This window comes from Nothobranchius furzeri, chromosome 17 (assembly GCF_043380555.1).
Source record: "Nothobranchius furzeri strain GRZ-AD chromosome 17, NfurGRZ-RIMD1, whole genome shotgun sequence".
Lineage (NCBI taxonomy): Eukaryota > Metazoa > Chordata > Actinopteri > Cyprinodontiformes > Nothobranchiidae > Nothobranchius > Nothobranchius furzeri.
Window position 1 is genome coordinate 56,719,387 of NC_091757.1, and position 18,657 is coordinate 56,738,043.

An 18,657-nucleotide genomic window follows, 5' to 3' on the forward strand; every position below is an offset into this window, starting at 1 on the left:
CAAAGAAAAACACTTCAGCTTATAATCACTTAAATCAATTTATGACCATTTAGTTTAGTTATTGTAATGATCATGATAGAAATATTCAGTCAGTTGTTTTTCAGTTCTATTCTGATTTCTGAAAATTGTCTCGAGACCCCCTGTGCAGTTCTTGGTGACCCTCAGTGGGGTCCCAACCCCAACATTGGGAAACACTGATCGCAGATATATTTTGACATCTGACCTCGCGGGACTCCATCCAATGAGAAAAATTTTTGAATGCCCAAAATGTTAATTTATTTCTTTTATTTCTTACATTTGTGGCTTCGACAGGTCCGTGCACATGAGTAAAACTGTTGCTGCCTCCGAGGTAACGCTAGTAACACACTTTACATCTTCCACAACACAACTTTCCTTCCACTCAGCAGATAAACTCACATCCTAAAGCAACGCCACCTCTCTGCGTACCTACGCACGCCCTACGTCAAGCACACGAATATGGCGGCATCCGTTACACCTCTACGCTCCTCCTTCAGGATTTGCGGCTCGTTAACCGCCCACCATCACCGCTGCCCCACCAAGCTGCGGACACGCGGAAAACACGAGGCTCAGCGGAGACCCCTACATGTTTCCGCGTGGAGGTAAAGGGGGCCACAGTTCAAAGACTTTCCGTAGTTAACCGGTTTAGAGGAGCGACGTCACGTTCGGGCGCCGGTGGACTGCACGTAGCGTCACGTGGCAGAACGTAGAGTCACGTGGCAGAACGTAGAGTCACGTGGCAGAAGATGGTGATTGACAGCGGATGTCACCGTCGGTAGAGCGCGCCGGTTAAACGAATAAAAGATACAGAATTTGAGTTTTCTTCAAACGACGATGTTGACAGACGTGTCGGAGTTAAGTAACTCAGTACGTTTGCTCATAAGAACGCGCAGCGTTTGAGTTAATCTTGTTGGAAAGGCAGGGGGATGTAATCACGGGAGGGTACAGTTTTCGGCACTACACCGGTGCTGTCAGCTCGTTACTTGATGTACATCGTGTAGTTTTGCTGCACAAACGCACATTTTAAACGTTACCATGGAAACAAAAACCCGGATAATTCCACCAATACTAGTGAGGAAATAGTAGCACTAAACATTGGCGAGGACATTTTTAATGAATCTGGTGATGAAACAACTGAAATATGTTAAAATGTATTTTTGGTGCCATTTATCTCATCAGCTTATATTGTTCATGTTCAACAGTGATCCATTAATGCTGGTTTCTGTCATCGCTCCACTCCCCCAGGTGTGCAGCTGTGGTGATTTCGGGAACAGAGTTGGCTCGACAGATTCACAGAGAGACCCAACGGGATGTGGAGGAGCTCGTGGCTCAGGGAAACCCGAGACCCCACCTTGGAGTGGTCTTGGTGGGAGATGACCCGGCCAGCCGCGCCTACGTTAGGAACAAGACCCGGGCAGCCAGCATCTTGGGTCAGAAACAAACTTAACTATTATTATTCTTTTAGGCCAGAATTGGGTTGCAAGTAGAGGGTGACCGACAGTGGCGGCTGGTGAAAAATATTTTTGGTGGGGCTGTGCTATTTTTTTTTTTTAAACTTGTGCTTTCTGAGCTTTGTGCACAACTCCACTATTTCCTGAATTAAGCACAGCTCTTTTATTTCCTGTCTTACATCATTGGACAAACTGATTAATCCAGGTGTGTCTGACTATTGGCACGCTGCCTTGCAGACCAAGGTTGAAAAATACTGCATTAAATTGCACATAAAATAACACGACCATATATGGTCCACATCCACATTACTGTTTGTGAAACTAACATACTGGAGAATTTCATCACAATAATATTAAATGAACAAGTATGTACCTGATCTTTTGCATGCTGTTGGTGAAGCTCTGGATGACCCCTGTGATGTAGACGGAGTCAATGTTCCTCTTCTGCAGCTGGTTGAACAGCATGTCCACATGTGGCATGATCTTGTGACACAATGCCAGCAGAAAGCCGAAATCTTCTTCCTCCAGCATTCTCACAAAGCCTCCTGCCTCTCTCTCAGTGACTGGATCAAAGTCATCCGAGCCTCTGATCATCTGGAAACATCTGAGGAGGTCATCCTTGTGCTCATACATTGTGTTGACATCTCTCTCTTGGACAAAATGTGCCGGTTCTGATCCACTTCTTCATTGTGTTTCTTCACTGCAAGCCTGTGCTCGTCTCTAGCTGCATGGCAATGTTAGCTCTGCCTAGCATAGCTAGCTTCACCGTGTTGTCCATGTGTGACCGGGATAACTCATGTTTCTTCACCTTCTCAGGAAAATGTTTCATGTCCGTAACTCCTGACTCATCCTTGCCTCATCTGTCACCGTCGTTTTGAATAACAAACACGGAAAGCAAAATAACGCATTAGCGTGATCGCATCCAGCTAGCCAAGCCTTCCCAGAAGCCTCGTGTGTACAGTTTACCTCTCTCCTCCTCCTGCTGGCTTATCTTTACGTCGGGCTGATCTGGTCCAAGCTCTTTGACATTAAGTTTTTCCACCATAGTTCTCCTCTCGAACGGATACTGGAGAAGAGACCGAACTGAATTCAGTGGCTGCTGAGATCCGGTATCCTGGTTGTAGGCTCACTGGCGTCCATTACATCTGCGTCACGAGACTCTCCGAGTTCTACCGAACACCAACGAAAGCCTTGGCGGTAGCTCTATCGCCCATCATGCTTCTGAAACGTTCTGAAACAACGTCGACGCTGATTGGATACATTCCCATTCCTACCCTTTGATTTTCTTGTCAGCAATTGGACAGCTGGTCTCGTCCTGTTTGGGCGATTGAAACACAGCACACAGCCTCCACCGCTCGGCAGAGATCGGCAGAGACCAATATAGATATATATATGTATGATCTATTTTTGTTACAAAACACACAATTAACTTAGAATATGTGATTATTGTTAATTTTATTTACTTATTTTTTTAAATAAAAATTTAAAACACTGGGGAAACTGGGAGGGCGGCGCCCTATCGCCCTCTACTGGCCAGCCGCCACTGGTGACAGATATTGGCTTTTCTATTGCCGATACCCATATGCACTGGTGATTTTTATGGGATGATTTTTATGCCCAATATCTAGACATTTTCCACCTTATTTTAATGCTAAAATGTTGTTAACATCAGTTGATGCACAAAATTTCTGAAGCTGAATCAGTTTGTGCTTTGTTCAGTGTTAAAGCCAGACACCTAAATAAAGTTAATTCAGAGTATTTATGATGCATATTTTATTAGTGAACATAATATACATTTAAATTATGCAACACTACCAGGCTGCCTGAGGATGTGCCTGACTTTAAATTGGCTTTGCTAAGAACAAATATCGACTGATGCCAATGTATAAAAAATGGCAAATGTCAGCCCAATATATTGACCCTGTCCGCGATGGCAAACACTAGTGCCGGTTGCTGAACTCTGGAGAGCCGTGGTACTTCCTGTCATCTTCACAGTGATGCCAATGTGATATATTGTCGACACTTTTTTAACCGCTTCACAAAACAAACGATAAAGGGATTCAAATTGTACATATCCCAGTATGTGGACTGCTATGAGGGTGAGTACACAACGCAGCTGTGCTAACCTGATTAACAGGGGCAAGACAAACGCATTGTAATATTATTAAACAGTAACAGCATTTTTTTTCCTACCTGGACCTTATTTGTACTATGCAATATGTTCATTTACTCACCCAGAGAAGTTTGGTGCTGTTTAGAGTCTGAGAAATATCCATCAACGATCGGCGTAATGGGAGTTGTTGTGGCAGCAGTGCAGCCTCTAAATAAGGCATTAAATGCCACTAAAGCCCTTTATTTGGTAGTAAGCATAGCGGATGTACTTTGTTGTTATTATCCGGGGTCCTTTACAGACGTTTGGTGATCAGACGAGTGTGGGGCTGGAGCTTGGAGAGCATGCTCACACAACTGGGGTGCTTATTAAACAGGACAATCCGCTGGAGCTGGTGGCAAGAAAGACATAAGTCTTGTGTACATAACTTGTGTTTTACCTTTTAAAGGGACTATAAGGAAGTGTGACAGTCAAAACATGTATAGAAATAATAAATGTCTTCTTCATACATTCTCCTGCAATGCCCTGGTCCTGTAGAATGAGCCCTGGCATTTTAACTGTGATCGCCTGTTTTTCTGTAAAATCACAGAAAAAGAGAGATGCTCGGGTCGAGCAGGCTGCTTCATGCGCGTTCACGCTCAGGCATCGCCCGTAGCATTTGCTATCCGTAGCTTTAGCAGCAGAGAGAGAGGCAGTGCCACTTTGTCGCTGTTCCTAACGCCTAGTGACAAAGCTAGCTACATTTCTGAGGACCCTTAGCTACTTTCTGTAGAACTTTCTTCTAGATATTTCCTGCAAATTAGCAACAAAATAGCCATTTTCACTCCGAACCGTTCTTTGAACGTTGTTTCAGCTGCCATCAAGGATATAAATGTTACAGATACAAAGGATGTCGCTGGCGCTTTAGCTCGCCTAGTAAGACATTGGGCTCTCGTGTTGAAGACCCGGGCTCAATTCTCGATGTGAACATAGTTTCTTTTTTACATTAATGGTATATTTTTTTACAGTAAGATGCCCAAATTTTTATTTGAGACTCGCCGAACGGCATTGAATTCACAGATAAAAAAGATGTGGGTTCAACTTTCATTTTGGAACAATTTTTCAAGCAAGGGAAGGGAATGATCTGAGCATGCAGGAGGACTGACCCATCATAAACCTTTGTCGGCTGTGCTGAAGAGAAAGGTACAGAACCAAATTATTTAATTAATTAGCTGCGTGTTCTCCTGTCCTCTGTCCTCTGGGACACACACACACACACACACACACACACACACACACACACACACACACACACACACACACACACACACTGTCTCAGCTTTTATTTTCGTTAAGGAGTGTGCACACACACTGTCTCAGCTTTTATTTTCGTTAAGGAGTGTGCACGTACAGCATGCGCGCCTCGTGCACGAGCCTACTATTGAAGCTGCCGTTTTACTTTTGGCCTGAGGGGGCAATCACGAGCATAAAAATTCAAAAGTCCGTAAAGTCCCTTTAATACAAGGCGAGTTTTACATTTTTATCATTTTCTGACATTAATGGATAACTGTTATGTAAGTGAGTGGAAACGTGCGCTGCTATTCTCCTGTTTTCTAGCTGCTACATCTACTTACTTTCATTCATTTCCATTAAGGGGGTGGGGAGTAGGCTGATACACACACATGCTCACGCATATCAACACAGACATGCCAATCAAAGCAAAATTTTACAATTAAATATCTTAATTGATCCTTGTTTACTATATATTTTCATTAGCTTAATCCTAGCCAGAAATGACCAACACATACTTCCTTTCAGAACCAGGAAATGAGCGTTTTTTGTGCACAGTCAGTTGGCCGACTGATATATTGGTCTACCCCTAGTTTAAAAAACCCATCGTCCTTAAAATGTTGCATTACATCATACAACATGCATGTGGTTAACTGTTGGGCATGCTCGCCATTGCTCTTTACAGGTATTTCCAGTGACACGGTGGTTCGGCCTGGCTCCGTGTCCCAGGAAGAGTTGCTGGAGCTGATTGACAAAATGAACCGTGATTGGAGGGTCAGTGGCCTTTTGGTGCAGCTGCCTCTTCCAGGTAAACAAACGTGGCACGCTGTAGATTTAGTTTACCACGCTGACACCATTCAACCCATTCTGGTTTCTTTAGGCCACATCAATGAACGAGCTGTATGCAACGCCATTGCTCCAGAGAAGGATGTTGATGGTTTCCACATCGTGAATATTGGGAAGCTGTGCCTGGACCAGAGATCCATGGTACCTGCAACACCTGCAGCTGTCTGGGAGATCATCAAAAGAGCAGGTAAACATCTTGTTTAACACCTTATGTTTGTTGCAAAAAATACCCTCTAGAGGGCAGTGAAGCTCTGGCGACGCTCTTATAAACTGTTAGAAATGAAGTGAGGAGTAAAAAAGATGGAAAAAAGGATTGTTTTTTACAGAAAACATGTTTTTGTGCAGGCATTGAGACTGTGGGAAAGAATGTGCTGGTTGCCGGTCGCTCCAAAAATGTTGGAATGCCCATTGCAATGCTGCTGCATACCGACCGCCACCACGAACGCCCAGGAGGTAAGAGAAGGTGTGTGTGTGGGTTTATCCGTGCGATTGCTGTTTTTCAGCACCGTAAAACTACTAGCATGGTGATCAGAATAAGAGTGCAGGATTGCACCAACCTTTTTTTTCTTTGGAGAGCGTTTGATGCATTTTTGTAATGAAACGAAAACTGCAGCTGTGGTTCCTGCTGTTCTACATTTAAGAATAAGCTCAAGAGGAATCTTTTTAGGTTTTTTTGTTGTCGTTTTGAGTCTTTTTACATGGGAGTCCTACACACAGTCTGTAGCAGTCTCAACAAGTTCACACATCAGATTCCTTAGTTCATCCCACCCTTTCATTCCCAGGATTTTTATCCCAAGAGAGAAAAAAATGAGATGAGACCTGAAGGGAAATGAAATGTCCTGTTAGCTCCAAGTCACTATTTATAAATCAATCAAACACGAGTCACATGTTTTTGGTTGTCAGCTTGGTGACATCGGGTCGTTTCTGAGTAACGCAGGTGTATGATGTCACAATCTCTGCAGGAACTTGTTTATGTGATGCAAACTCATTCAAACGAAGCAACAAGGAACCTTTTAGAGTGGGATTTTTGATGCTCCTGGCTTTTCCTGCTTTTATACCGATGTCTGGTTCAAATCACATGAATGTTTCCTGTTTTGGATGTGAGACATATTTTAAAGTGGTACTTCACTGAGAAACCAGTTATTAATTATTATTTCTGATTTAAATTTGTCACTTTGAGTTTTTAATGCAGGCTGAACATGAAAATAGTCTCCTACACCGATCTCCTGCATTAGCTTCTGACAGATCTGTGTCACAGGCCCAATTCCAATACCAGGGGTGTGAGCGCGTAAGATGTCCCGATTCTCAAGTGTGGAAGCTGATCACGTATGGGCTTAAATAAGGGCCAAAATGTTTGTGTAGTTAAAAGAAAAATTTGAAATTGAAAATATGTAAACTGAAAGCAAAAGTCACATTTTTAGAGTGAACTTTGAAAAAGAAAGACTTGGATTTAAAATAAAATCAAACGTTTGGAATATTTGTAAGAACTGAAACCCCAATGATATTTTTATTTAGAATTTTTCTGAGTAAACTTTACTAAATAATTTTCAGTAATTTTTTTTTAATTATTGTTTTTTTAAAAATCCATTCAGTCTCAGATTAAATTTTTTCACATTCAGATCCTTTAAATTAATGTACAAAAAAATTCTTCAGGTTCAGATTTTTCTTTCAGCTTCAGATTTTTTTTTTTTCACTTTCGGATCTGTATTTTTCAGTTACAGACTTTTGGCCCTGTTTTGGCCTGGTGGGCGTGGCTACACAGAGAGGGGCGGGGAATCATGAGTGACAGCAGGCTGCTGGAGGCTGAAGACGGCCCATTTTTCATGTTGCCTTCAGGAAACCTGGGAATAAACACAATTTATCAAACACCTCCTGCACTGTATTATTTGATAATGGTTCGATAACATGTCATGCATAACCGCTTAAACTCAGTTACTAAAGCTCTTTCAATCAGTAATGTGTACAAATTACACAGTGACTGATCAATTATGAGAAGTTTTCCCAACCACTACGTGAGAAGTGATCATTTCCCATGCTCTCAAAGTAGCATACATGGGTGCTGCTGTTGTGCCTCAGGGAACGATGGCGTCGTCATCCAACAACACTGCTGGTGCGAACAGTCAGGTGAGTGTTTAAGTTTGGAAAAGTTACACTGCAGTCTGTGAATGCTAAGAATTTACGAAGTGGCTATTGTTACGGTTAAAAGTAAGATTCATTTTCGGCTATTCTGTTTTTTTATTTAATTTTCATGGTGAAATCAGTAGCAGTTTTAGGCACGGTCAGACAGGGCAGTTGTCCGGGGCGGCATTTTTTCATGACACAAAAGGGACGCACAAGCGCTGAGTAAAAAAATAAAAAGAAAGAAATCTGCGCCGCACCGAGGTTTATATTCAATCTGTCATATCACAGAGTCTGGATTGGAAACAGCAAGTTGGCGCCCCCTGCAGCTGCAGGCGCTCCTGCTGACTGAGAGGGTTCAGGTGGGTGCACCGTGTGTGTATGAAGAAGAGGAAGGGGAGGGGTGCGGCGGGGGAATTCACCTCTGGGTCTTTCCCAGGCCCCCACAATGCGGCTGGTGGTTTTAGCTTTTTCATGTTCATCTCTTCTGTTTGGCTCTTGACTCAATAAGTTTCCTTTAGTCAGGACTTTTTTTTATTCGGCCATTTCACACAATTCAGAAAAACCTGAAAGAATGATAGGCCTGTGTTTATGATATTATGAATGAAACGTGTGTTAAATGGAAGAACATCAAGATGTGATTGACTTTAGCCATGTTAATACAGTTGATTCAGCCCCTACCCGCTCATTTCATTTGGGAAAGACCCAGAGGTGAATTCCCCCGCCGCGCCCCTCCCCTTCCTCTTCTTCATACACACACAGTGCACCTGAACCCTCTCAGTCAGCAGGAGCGCCTGCAGCTGCAGGGGGCGCCAACTTGTTGTTTCCAATCCAGACTCTGTGATATGACAGATAGAATAGAAAACCTCGGTGCGGCACAGATTTCTTTCTTTTTAATTTTTTTACTCAGCGCTTGTGCGTCCCTTTTGTGTCATGAAAAAATGCCGCCCCGGACAACTTCCCTGTCTGTCCGTGCCTAACTTCTACTACTTCTCACGTAGTAGTTGGGAAAACTTCTCATAATTGATCAGTCACTGCGTAATTTGTACACATTACTGATTGAAAGAGCTTTAGTAACTGAGTTTAAGCAGTTATGCATGACATGTTATCTAACCATTATCAAATAATACAGTGCAGGAGGTGTTTGATAAATTGTGTTTATTCCCAGGTTTCCTGAAGGCAACATGAAAAATGGGCCGTCTTCAGCCTCCAGCGGCCTGCTGTCACTCATGATTCCCCGCCCCTCTCTGTGTAGCCACGCCCACCAGGCCAAAACAGGGCCAAAAGTCTGTAACTGAAAAATACAGATCCGAAAGTGAAAAAAAAAATCTGAAGCTGAAAGAAAAATCTGAACCTGAAGAAATTTTTTGTACATTAATTAAAAAGATCTGAATGTGAAAAAAATGGAATCTGAGACTGAATGGATTTTTAAAAAAACAATAATTAAAAAAAAATTACTAAAAATTCTTTAGTAAAGTTTACTCAGAAAAATTCTAAATAAAAATACCATTGGGGTTTCAGTTCTTACAAATATTCCAAACGTTTGATTTTATTTTAAATCCAAGTCTTTCTTTTTCAAAGTTCACTCTAAAAATGTGACTTTTGCTTTCAGTTTACATATTTTCAATTTCAAATTTTTCTTTTAACTACACAAACATTATGGCCCTTATTTAAGCCCATAATCACGCCCCTTTTGCACCCTTGGTTCAAGTCTGCAGTGATGCGGACTTGGGTGAAGGGCATTACCCACAATCCAGTGCTGCAGGAGAAAAGGCTCAAGTGCCTTTTCTGAAAATCTGTATTTTCAAGTGAAAGTTCATTTTAAGACTATTAGTTAATGCTCTGAAACTTTTAGACAAAGCAGCAATGAATTTAAAATAATTTCAGGTAATTGTTTGTAAGTTGTTAATAAATTCAGTTCAAGGCACTTCTCTGTGAGCTCCGCAGTGGAGAGACGCACACGGAGTGTCGGAAAGGTTTTCACATTCCAACTTCTGTTCAGGCAGCGGAGTGTTGCAAAGTAATTCCCCGCCAGGACAGCAGAGGGCGTATTGTTTTTTCTGTGGTATCCTGCCACCATAACTCTCGTGTATCCGGTCCCCGATAGTGTATTTGCCGATGACACCCGGCTTTACTTTTCCTTAAAACCCAAATCTCCACTTCCACCCGCCTCCCTCTCTTCCTGTCTAGCTGAAATTAAATCTTGGTTCACTACAAATCTTTTCAAACCTAACAGCAACAAAACAGAAATCCTTTTAGTTGGCACCAAATCCAGCTTATCCAAAGCTCCCAGCTTCTCCCTCACTGTTGATTCCTCTTCTGCTTCTCCTTCCCTGCAGGTTAAGAGTCTGGGTGTCGTCCTCGACACCACTCTTTCATTTCAATCCTTCATCAAAAACATCACTCGGTCTGCCTACTTTCACCTGCGAAACATTAATCACCTTCGCCCCTCTCTCACCCCCCCACTCTGCTTCCATACGTGTTCACAGCCTTGTCACCTCAAGAACCGACTACTGCTCTTCACTCCTATTTGGTTTACCACAAAAGTCCATCCATGAGCTCCAACTGGTCCAGAACTAGCTATCCATAACCGTTCTCCCCCTTACCTGTCTGACTTCATTCACATCATCTCTCCCATCCCTTCCCTCAGATCATCCTCCTCTATCACTCTCTCTGTCCCACCTTTCCGTCTCAGCACTTTGGGGAGCAGAGCCTTCAGCAGCTCTGCTCCCCATCTCTGGAATTCTCTCCCTCAAGCCATCCGTAACTCTGACTCGCTCCCCTCCTTTAAATCTAGACTCCAAACCCCACCTGCTCCAGACGGCACACTGCTAGTGTCACCTTTTCCATCTTCATTGAGTTTATTATCTAGTTTGTATTTTTCGGCTTCTTTGTGATTTTTGCTGTTTTTAACGTGGTTTCTTTGTTGTTTTATTGCTGTAAAGTGTCCTCGTGTCCCTTGAAAGGCGCTTTTAAATAAAATGCATTATTATTATTATTATTATTTACTAATGTGTTTATATATTTCTGAGACTTTATAACACGGACAAATGTGTCCTTCATTCTCCTCCACCTCTTCATGCGGTCGCCACCTCTAAACCCGCGTTTCCCGTCATTTCCGTCCACGTTTGCTCGTGTTTTCGACTCCTTCAGTCACGCGTGAAAAAATGTTCGTATTTTTGAACTTTTTCTGCCGCAAAATGTCTGTTAACTTTTTAACGGAGCTACGAATACACAGGAAGCGGCGTCCTGACCAATCACAAGCTTGCAGCCTCAGTCACTTTCAACGGATGTTTAAAATTTTGGACAGGTCTCCGTCGCCCTCTGCGAGCCTGTCGCCGATGCATAATGGCGTTACGTGTCTCTGCACCGAGTCAGTGATAGAGTGGCATTGGTTATATCAGCATGGGACACTGGATGTGAGATGTCCAAATATCAGGAAATAAGACTCCAAAACCTGCCCACAGCTCTTCTAGTTCCTGGAAATAGTGCACCAGAGCTTTTTTCCCCCCGAATACGACTAACAAGGCATTAATTCCTACAAGATACCACTGCATATATATTAAAATGTGTGTAAACTATCTCTTTAAAAGGGTCACGTTTGATTTTATGGAGTTTGTGGTGAAATTTCTAACCATGTCACACCATTCAAAGTTGTAGAGAAAGACGATGGATGTGTTTTCAGTTGTCTGCACTGTTGCTGCTCAGCAAATCCCGATAAAAACACAAGACCCTCCAGATGGTCCCGTCCTGTGTAGTGAACAAAAACCTTACAGGGTGTAAAGGTAGTTTAAGCAACTTTTATGTTCAAGGTTTCACCACAAGATGTAGCTTCGGAGATTTTATTGATGCGAACCATCGACATAAATATTACTGGACATCTCCTTTCCATAGACTCCAATAACACGTTTTTGAGGCCAAATGGGAGGTGGCCACCACCGCCATTTTGACCGTGTCACATGTTCCGTCAAGCCCAGACAATTCCACAAAATGAAAGAGAGGTGGAGCTGAGGGTGGGGCTGTAAGGCTGGGATCAACTGACGACATCCCGGTCGAACTAGCTACAAGCTAGCCTGAAGCTAATCCAAAGCTAACACGGAGGTGGGAGCTAAGCTAACGGAGGTAGCAACCTAGCTACAACTGGAGTTAACTGTGCACAACACCAGAGCTTCTGAGTCAGAGATACGCCGGGCTGACCGCTGGGTAAAACCGGGTGGAACACAGAGGTCTCTGAGACCTCCACAAGCCGGCAGCCGCACAGCAGACAAGCGCCACTGTGCAGAGCTGCCGCTGAGGAGAACCGGGTGGAAAGGTTTCCATCCCAGAGCTCCACAAGCCGTCAGCCCGCGCAGCAGACAGAAGCCGCGAAGCCAGGGGAGAAACAGGTGGAAAACATCGGTCTCCCGAGAGCTCCACAAGCCGATAGTGGGAACCCAGCTCCACCAACATGTTATTTTTCAACCCATTTTCTGAAGTGCAGCATTATGTTAAATGCACTGGGTTTTACCCTATTACATTTACATTTCATGGTTAAACAGTACATGTTAAAATCTAAGCTCAGCTCGGCAGTGACCTAAAATACATAAATATAATTTTACTTACCAAAAAAAAAAATGAAGTGGAGACTCCTTGGACGCTCTATTAGTGCAATTAATGCCACAGCAAGTCATTTTGTCCAACAATTGCACAAATAATATCCAAAAAGAACGCACTAACGCTACAACTAAAGGTCTAAGTTGAGAGACTGAAAATCCCGGAACAGTTTCCAGGCCAGACCGAGGCTCTACTGAGGCCTTTCCACGGAGCTAGCTCTGTGGTCACGTGGGTCTGATGCTCATTAATTATACAGAATTTTAGGCTTTTAATACACTTAAACAGAAGAGTGAGAAAAAAATTCACCCCCCTCAGAGTTGTCATGAGTGTAAACTAGATCATTTAAACCAAAAACAAGTTTTGGTACCAGGCTGTAAACATGTTTATTTCTGCTGTCAAATTGGTATTTTTAACATGGGAGTCAATGAGGATTTGCTCGCTTCTGACACCAGCCCCTAGTGGATGAGGGTGGAACTGCAATTTTTGTCACTTCCGGGTTTGACTCAATTTCAGAGCTCCATTGTGACCGGACAAATTTGTGCCAATTAAGAACATTTGAGAAGAAAGTTAAGTGTTCAAGTCTACCGACTTGTCTACTAGCGGCCAAAGTGGTATGTTTATTCTTTATTTATAAACTCCATATGTTAGCTAACTTAAGGCAACTAACGTGTTAATCTGTACATGATTTATGCTTTTTCATTAGTTCTACGGTGTTCATGTGGTGTAAAGTTAAAGAAGACGCAAGACCGCATTAAACATCAGTAAAAGGAACGCTCGTGTCTCTCGTGTTTGTGAACAAGCCGGCCCACAGGGTATTTTTCAGGGGCAGCCCTATAATCTAGAAGAACTTCCTGGTGACTGATGCTAGTTTCGTGTCTCACATCTTGTTTTTTAAACACAGCTTTGAGGGGGCTGGAATCTGCGTTTACCTGTTGATCGTGACCATGGACGTAATTTTCACTTTAGAAGTGGGGGGGGGGGGACACGGAGTGTGTTTGTGTGTGTGTGTGTGTGTGTGTGGGGGGGGGGGGTGAATCTTTACAGTATGCTCTAATGGGAAACAGGCTTCAACACAAACGGTTGTTTTCTGCTTGGTCCTAGAGCTCAACTAGTGTCAATTTAATATAGCGTAATATTGTTTTTGGATGGTAAAAAGTGCAGGGGTCAAACCTTGACTTTGGAAAAAGTGGGGGGGCATGTCCCCCCTGTCCCCCCCCAAAATTACGTCCATGATCGTGACTCAACAGGACGCAGCAGCACTACATTCAGCAAGTCCTCCATTGCTGTTGTTGAAGAGGCGCTTCCTTTCCATCAGTGTCCGTGTGAAGAATGAATGTCTGTAACAGAAGAAAGATGAGGCTGGACTTTCCCTAAAGGTCCTGTTTACCTTTCAGGTGATGCCACGGTGACCATCGCTCACAGGTGCACCCCGAGGGAACAGCTGAAAGAGCTCACCAGCTTGGCCGACATCGTTATCGCAGCTGCAGGTGAGTTCAGGCAACCAGTGAGAAGATTTTCATACTTTAATGTGATTAAACACATCAAAACCGAACCGTTTCCAGGTGTTCCTGGGCTGATCACAGCTGACATGGTGAAAGAAGGTGCAGCAGTCATCGACGTGGGCATAAATCGCATCCAGGACTGGAACACGGGAAAGGTCCGGCTCATCGGGGATGTCGACTTTGAGGGTAAAAGCAAAACAATAAAGATTCTGTGATCCTACAGAGTTGATGTCATTAAAACAGCTTAAGTAGCATTCCTCAACTCGGAGTCTTATTTCTGGTGTGTTACAGGAGTGAAGGCGAAGGCAGGGCTCATCACTCCTGTTCCTGGAGGTGTAGGTCCGATGACTGTAGCCATGCTCATGAAAAACACCGTGACTGCAGCCAGAAACGCACTGATGCATTAAAACAGCACACACCTTACAGATAATACTGCACACACACACACACACACATATATATATATATATATATATATATATATATATACATATATACATATACACACACACACACACACATATATATATACATACACACACACACACACACACACACACACACACACACACACACACACAAACTTATTTGCCAAACGTTCAAAACTCCACGTCTGCTGGGAAATCTACTTGACATGAACTGTGTTTGTATCATATTTATTTATATATTTATTTATTTATGTTGTTTAATTATTTATTCATTCAAGAATTTGGGTTTTTAAAACTTTAGATTACTATTTTTTTACTGAAGATTTTTGGTTCGTTGCTAAGCAACAGTCCAGAATATCTGTAAAACAACTAAATGAAATAAAAATACGTCCGTGCCGCCGCCGCCGTCTCTTCCTGGATTGTTTTTCCTGATTTCCACTCATCGATACGCTCTTTGGAAGCGCTGCACCTAACGGTTGACTCAGTGCCAGATCTGCTTGGACACTTAACTGGAAGTTTGGTTTAATTTGCAAAAAGCAGCAACAAGATTTTAGTTTTTAGTGACAAATGAAGTCACTTCTGAAGCGTATTCAGGTTTGTAAGGGAAACGGGTCTCTACAGCAGACATAAAAATACAAATTAGAAATGGGGACAGCAGAAGCTCAGGAGGTAGAGCAGGTCGTCCAATAATCGGAAGGTTGCAGGTTCAATCCTGTTGTGTCGTTGGGCAAGACACTTAACCCCCCTCGCCTGCTGGTGGTGGTCGGAGGGACCGGTGGCGCCTGTGCTCTGCAGCCTCTCCTGTCAGTGCGTCCCAGGGCAGCTGTAGCTACATGGTAGCTCATCCCCAGCAGTGTGTGAATGGGTGAATGACTGATTTTGTTGTGAAGCACCTTGGGGCGTTGTAGAAAAGTCTGAGACTCACAGGAGATGTGATGTTTGCAGATAGAAACCAGGTGAAAGGCGAGTTACTGGTGGATCTCCACACCAACACCCACCAGAGAGCTGGTTCTGTTCTGTGCCAGCTGATGAATAAACTAAGATCCATTAAAACATGCTGGTCTGTGTTTTACAGCTTCTGACTTGTCCTGCAGCTGCAGGTGAGGGTTAGGGCTAACCCTCACCTGCAGCTAAAAACATTAAATATTAAACCAAAGTCACAATATTCAAATAAATGTATTTCTACAGCCTTTATAACAATAATTTACAAAAAATGTATGTAACATCCAGAATTTAAGCATTAAATGTTTCATTAAAATAGAGAATAATAAACTGCAGTACAGTTAGGATGCTCGTCTTTCAGGTGTAAAGCACGTTTAATAATATTAGACCACTAGATGGTGTCGTTTCCATCATGATACCTGCTCCTGGTCCACTGATGATGTAAACAGAAGAAGCCAACCCCATCACGTTTCAGGTTTTGTAAGCATTATGACAGCTTTACACAATCATGCTTGTTCGTCCTTCTTTCATAAATCTAGCAACAAAACCCACAATCGAGGATGCAATTTTGATCTGACGTGTGTGTGTGTGTGTGTGTGTGTGTGTGTGTGTGTGTGTGTGTGTGTGTGTGTGTGTGTGTGCGTGTGCGTGTGCGTGTGCGTGTGTGTTGGTCTGGTCAAGTCAAGTCAACCTTTACTTATATAACGCATTTAAATGACAGCATTGTTAGCCCAAAGGGCTGCACAACAGGAATGATAATAAAAACGAACAAAATGAAATTCAAAAGTTCACAAAGCATCATAAAATATTAAAACCCTCAAGGAACTGAAAACAGAAGATAAGGTGTCACAGATTAAAACTTCAAAAGACATGAGAAAAACCCAGGTCACCTGATTGCAAAATAGCCCGTCTACAATGCCAAAGAATACAGGTGTGTTTTCAAATGTGCTTTAAAAGTGGCCACTGCACTTATTATTAGTTATTAGTGAAGACGACTGCCTGGCGGTCATTGCTGAAGTATCAGATGGCAGCGCTGTGACACGTGGACCTCTGATGCCTTTCTAGATGATAACTCTTACCTGCAGAGATGTCTGTGCTGTACATGTCATGTTACACCCACCATGCACAACTGCAGCCCTGTGCCAAGTTCACCATCTTGTACTTAACTCCATATTCTCGTTTCCTGTCATTTTCTTCTATGTAGAGGTGGAAACTGTGGTCTGGAATAGCAGGTATCCCTTCTGCAGACCCTGGATGATGCATGTCATGCCACTGCAGTGTCAAGCATGGATCCACCGTGTCAAAAGAGATGTGTGATAGTGCAGGACATCTACGGGAAGGTGTAGAAGTTCTGGATTTAAAAGTCTCTATTATGATTTTCTCCACAAAGCTCTAGTGGAGTTACTTTATATATGTTTCCATTTGCAGAATGGGAATCTCATTTTATGAAATATTTTCACATTTTTCAGTGATTTAAGTAAATAAATCGCGTCTGATTAACTTTCTACTTCAATCGTTGGAAACATGTATGACATAATTTACTGGATGTACAAATACCTTTCATAACGTATCTAAACTACAGCTAAGCTCATTCTAACCGTGTTTCTCAGTCATTCTGTCAGTTTAAGGTTTCCGTAGCAGGCAGGTGTTATTGTTTTAAATATTTAAAGGTGTGGTTTACTCATTTATTCAGTGCATTTGCAGTGTGAACCAATGCCTTGTGTGTAATGAAAAATAAAGGCTATGATGCTCCTGTTCTGAGATGCAGAAGTTAGCTGGAGCAGAGATGGACTGAAAATGGCAGGACTGCTCATTATTAATGATATGCACACACCTGGCTTCTGATTGGCTAAGAACACATTCAGCCATGTTGAAAAGTCACTACCACAAAGACACTCTCCACACTCACTCCTCGCTGCAAAAAAAAAAAAGCATTTAAAAAGTTTTCCTCCGGGCAGGCACGAGCCAAGATGGGCGTGGCCACAAATGCAAATTCACTGTGTGACATAGATGTGTGAGGATTTTTAAATCCTTGTATCCATTTCTATCAGAAACTAACGCAGGAGATAGATGTAGGAGACCATTTCCATGTTCAGCCTGCATGAAGAAGTCAGAGTGACCAATTATGATCAGAAATGATGAAAAATGTTTTTTCAGTAAACCACACCTTTAAGAAATGCTTTTTTGTTTATTTTTTCTATCTGTTAAAATGATCCAGAACCAAAGTGACAGAATTAAAAAAATATATTTTTTATTATTGCTTTTTGCAAAGAATGTCACAGTGAGAAAGAATTTCCTCATCGCTTCAAAAATGCAGGACTGATCATTGAATTTGCTTAATGAATGCCCTGAAGGTGAGAGGGGTTTTAGAGTGTGTGTGCGTGTGTGTGTGTGTGTGTGTGTGTGTGTGTGTGTGTGTGTGTGTGTGAGTCAACGCTATAAAACACTGACATACCGATGTCTAAAGCAAATTAAGATTGCACCATTCTCGTTTCCCCTGAAGAAAACTATTTGAACTTTTGTCAGGTTATGAAGAATAATGCCGGCATCGAGGAGACCTCGCCCTTTTCATCAAACATTAAAATGTGGGTGCATGTCACGCTGACTGACAAAAGGGGAGTGTGAGAGGTTTGCAACAAAAAAAAACTTTTAGGATTGTGCAGCTCTTGGAAGTGGAAGTCCTTTTACGGCTGAAGGAAGAATGGGGTTTCTTATCTTGTCATATCTTGTTGCCTGTTTGGATGAAGCAACAATTTATACTTTAACGTTCAGCAGCGCTACAGAACAGCTGCAGGTAGTGCTTTAGTTTGGAGTTTTTTGGTAAAGTGAGCACTGCACAGCCTGTCTGGGGCGGTTTCAACCAGTTTGCATGACTGATGCGTTAACCCTTTAGTTTCTACAAGAAAAGGTATTTATTGTTTCTGCAAGGTCATTTAAGGCTTTTACAAAAATGATATTGACCTTTTTATTCAAACATCATCATACACAGACGTAGAGGGATGTGTCGGTTCCCACAATGAAACAACCGAATATCTTTAAACTGACAAAAGCACTAATGAATAGAAAATTACGTGTTAAACTAAGGTGTGTCCTGTCATTTGCATCACATCAATCTTAGTCTGCTTATTTATAGTGAAAGGTAGTCCAGGGTTGTTGGGTATGAAAGTGTGCAAGCAGCCAGAGACCGTTGTCTTGGTAGATGACCAAGTTTAACAGGAAAAGGCCAGAAGATGATCTCCAAGAAGCTTGATTTTCCTTTCACTACAGCTGGACCTGTTCAGAGGTTTGAGGTCTACAGCGCTTAGACAACATCCCCAGATGTGGGTGGAAGACAGAAATGACAACATGAAGGCACAGATAATAAAGATAAAAACCAGAGG

The 18,657-nt window shown here is 42.6% G+C and overlaps 1 protein-coding gene across 3 annotated transcripts; it reads left to right on the forward strand.

The window, feature by feature from the left end:
- The first annotated feature begins 443 nt into the window (after positions 1-443).
- On the forward strand, positions 444-16,473 carry LOC107394299 (bifunctional methylenetetrahydrofolate dehydrogenase/cyclohydrolase 2, mitochondrial). 3 transcript variants are annotated; one of them, XM_054731665.2, is made up of 8 exons: positions 444-620; positions 1,264-1,448; positions 5,534-5,656; positions 5,729-5,881; positions 6,040-6,147; positions 13,800-13,892; positions 13,968-14,093; positions 14,199-16,473. In XM_054731665.2, exons 1-8 carry the CDS (start codon positions 478-480, stop codon positions 14,312-14,314), a joined length of 1,047 nt encoding a protein of 348 aa, XP_054587640.2. In that variant the 5' UTR covers positions 444-477; the 3' UTR covers positions 14,315-16,473. The 3 variants fall into 3 exon arrangements, with proteins under 3 accessions (XP_054587640.2, XP_070402333.1, XP_070402334.1); XM_070546232.1 differs by lacking the exon at positions 444-620 and adding an exon at positions 729-1,169; XM_070546233.1 differs by lacking the exon at positions 444-620 and adding an exon at positions 734-872.
- The last annotated feature ends 2,184 nt before the right edge of the window (positions 16,474-18,657 follow it).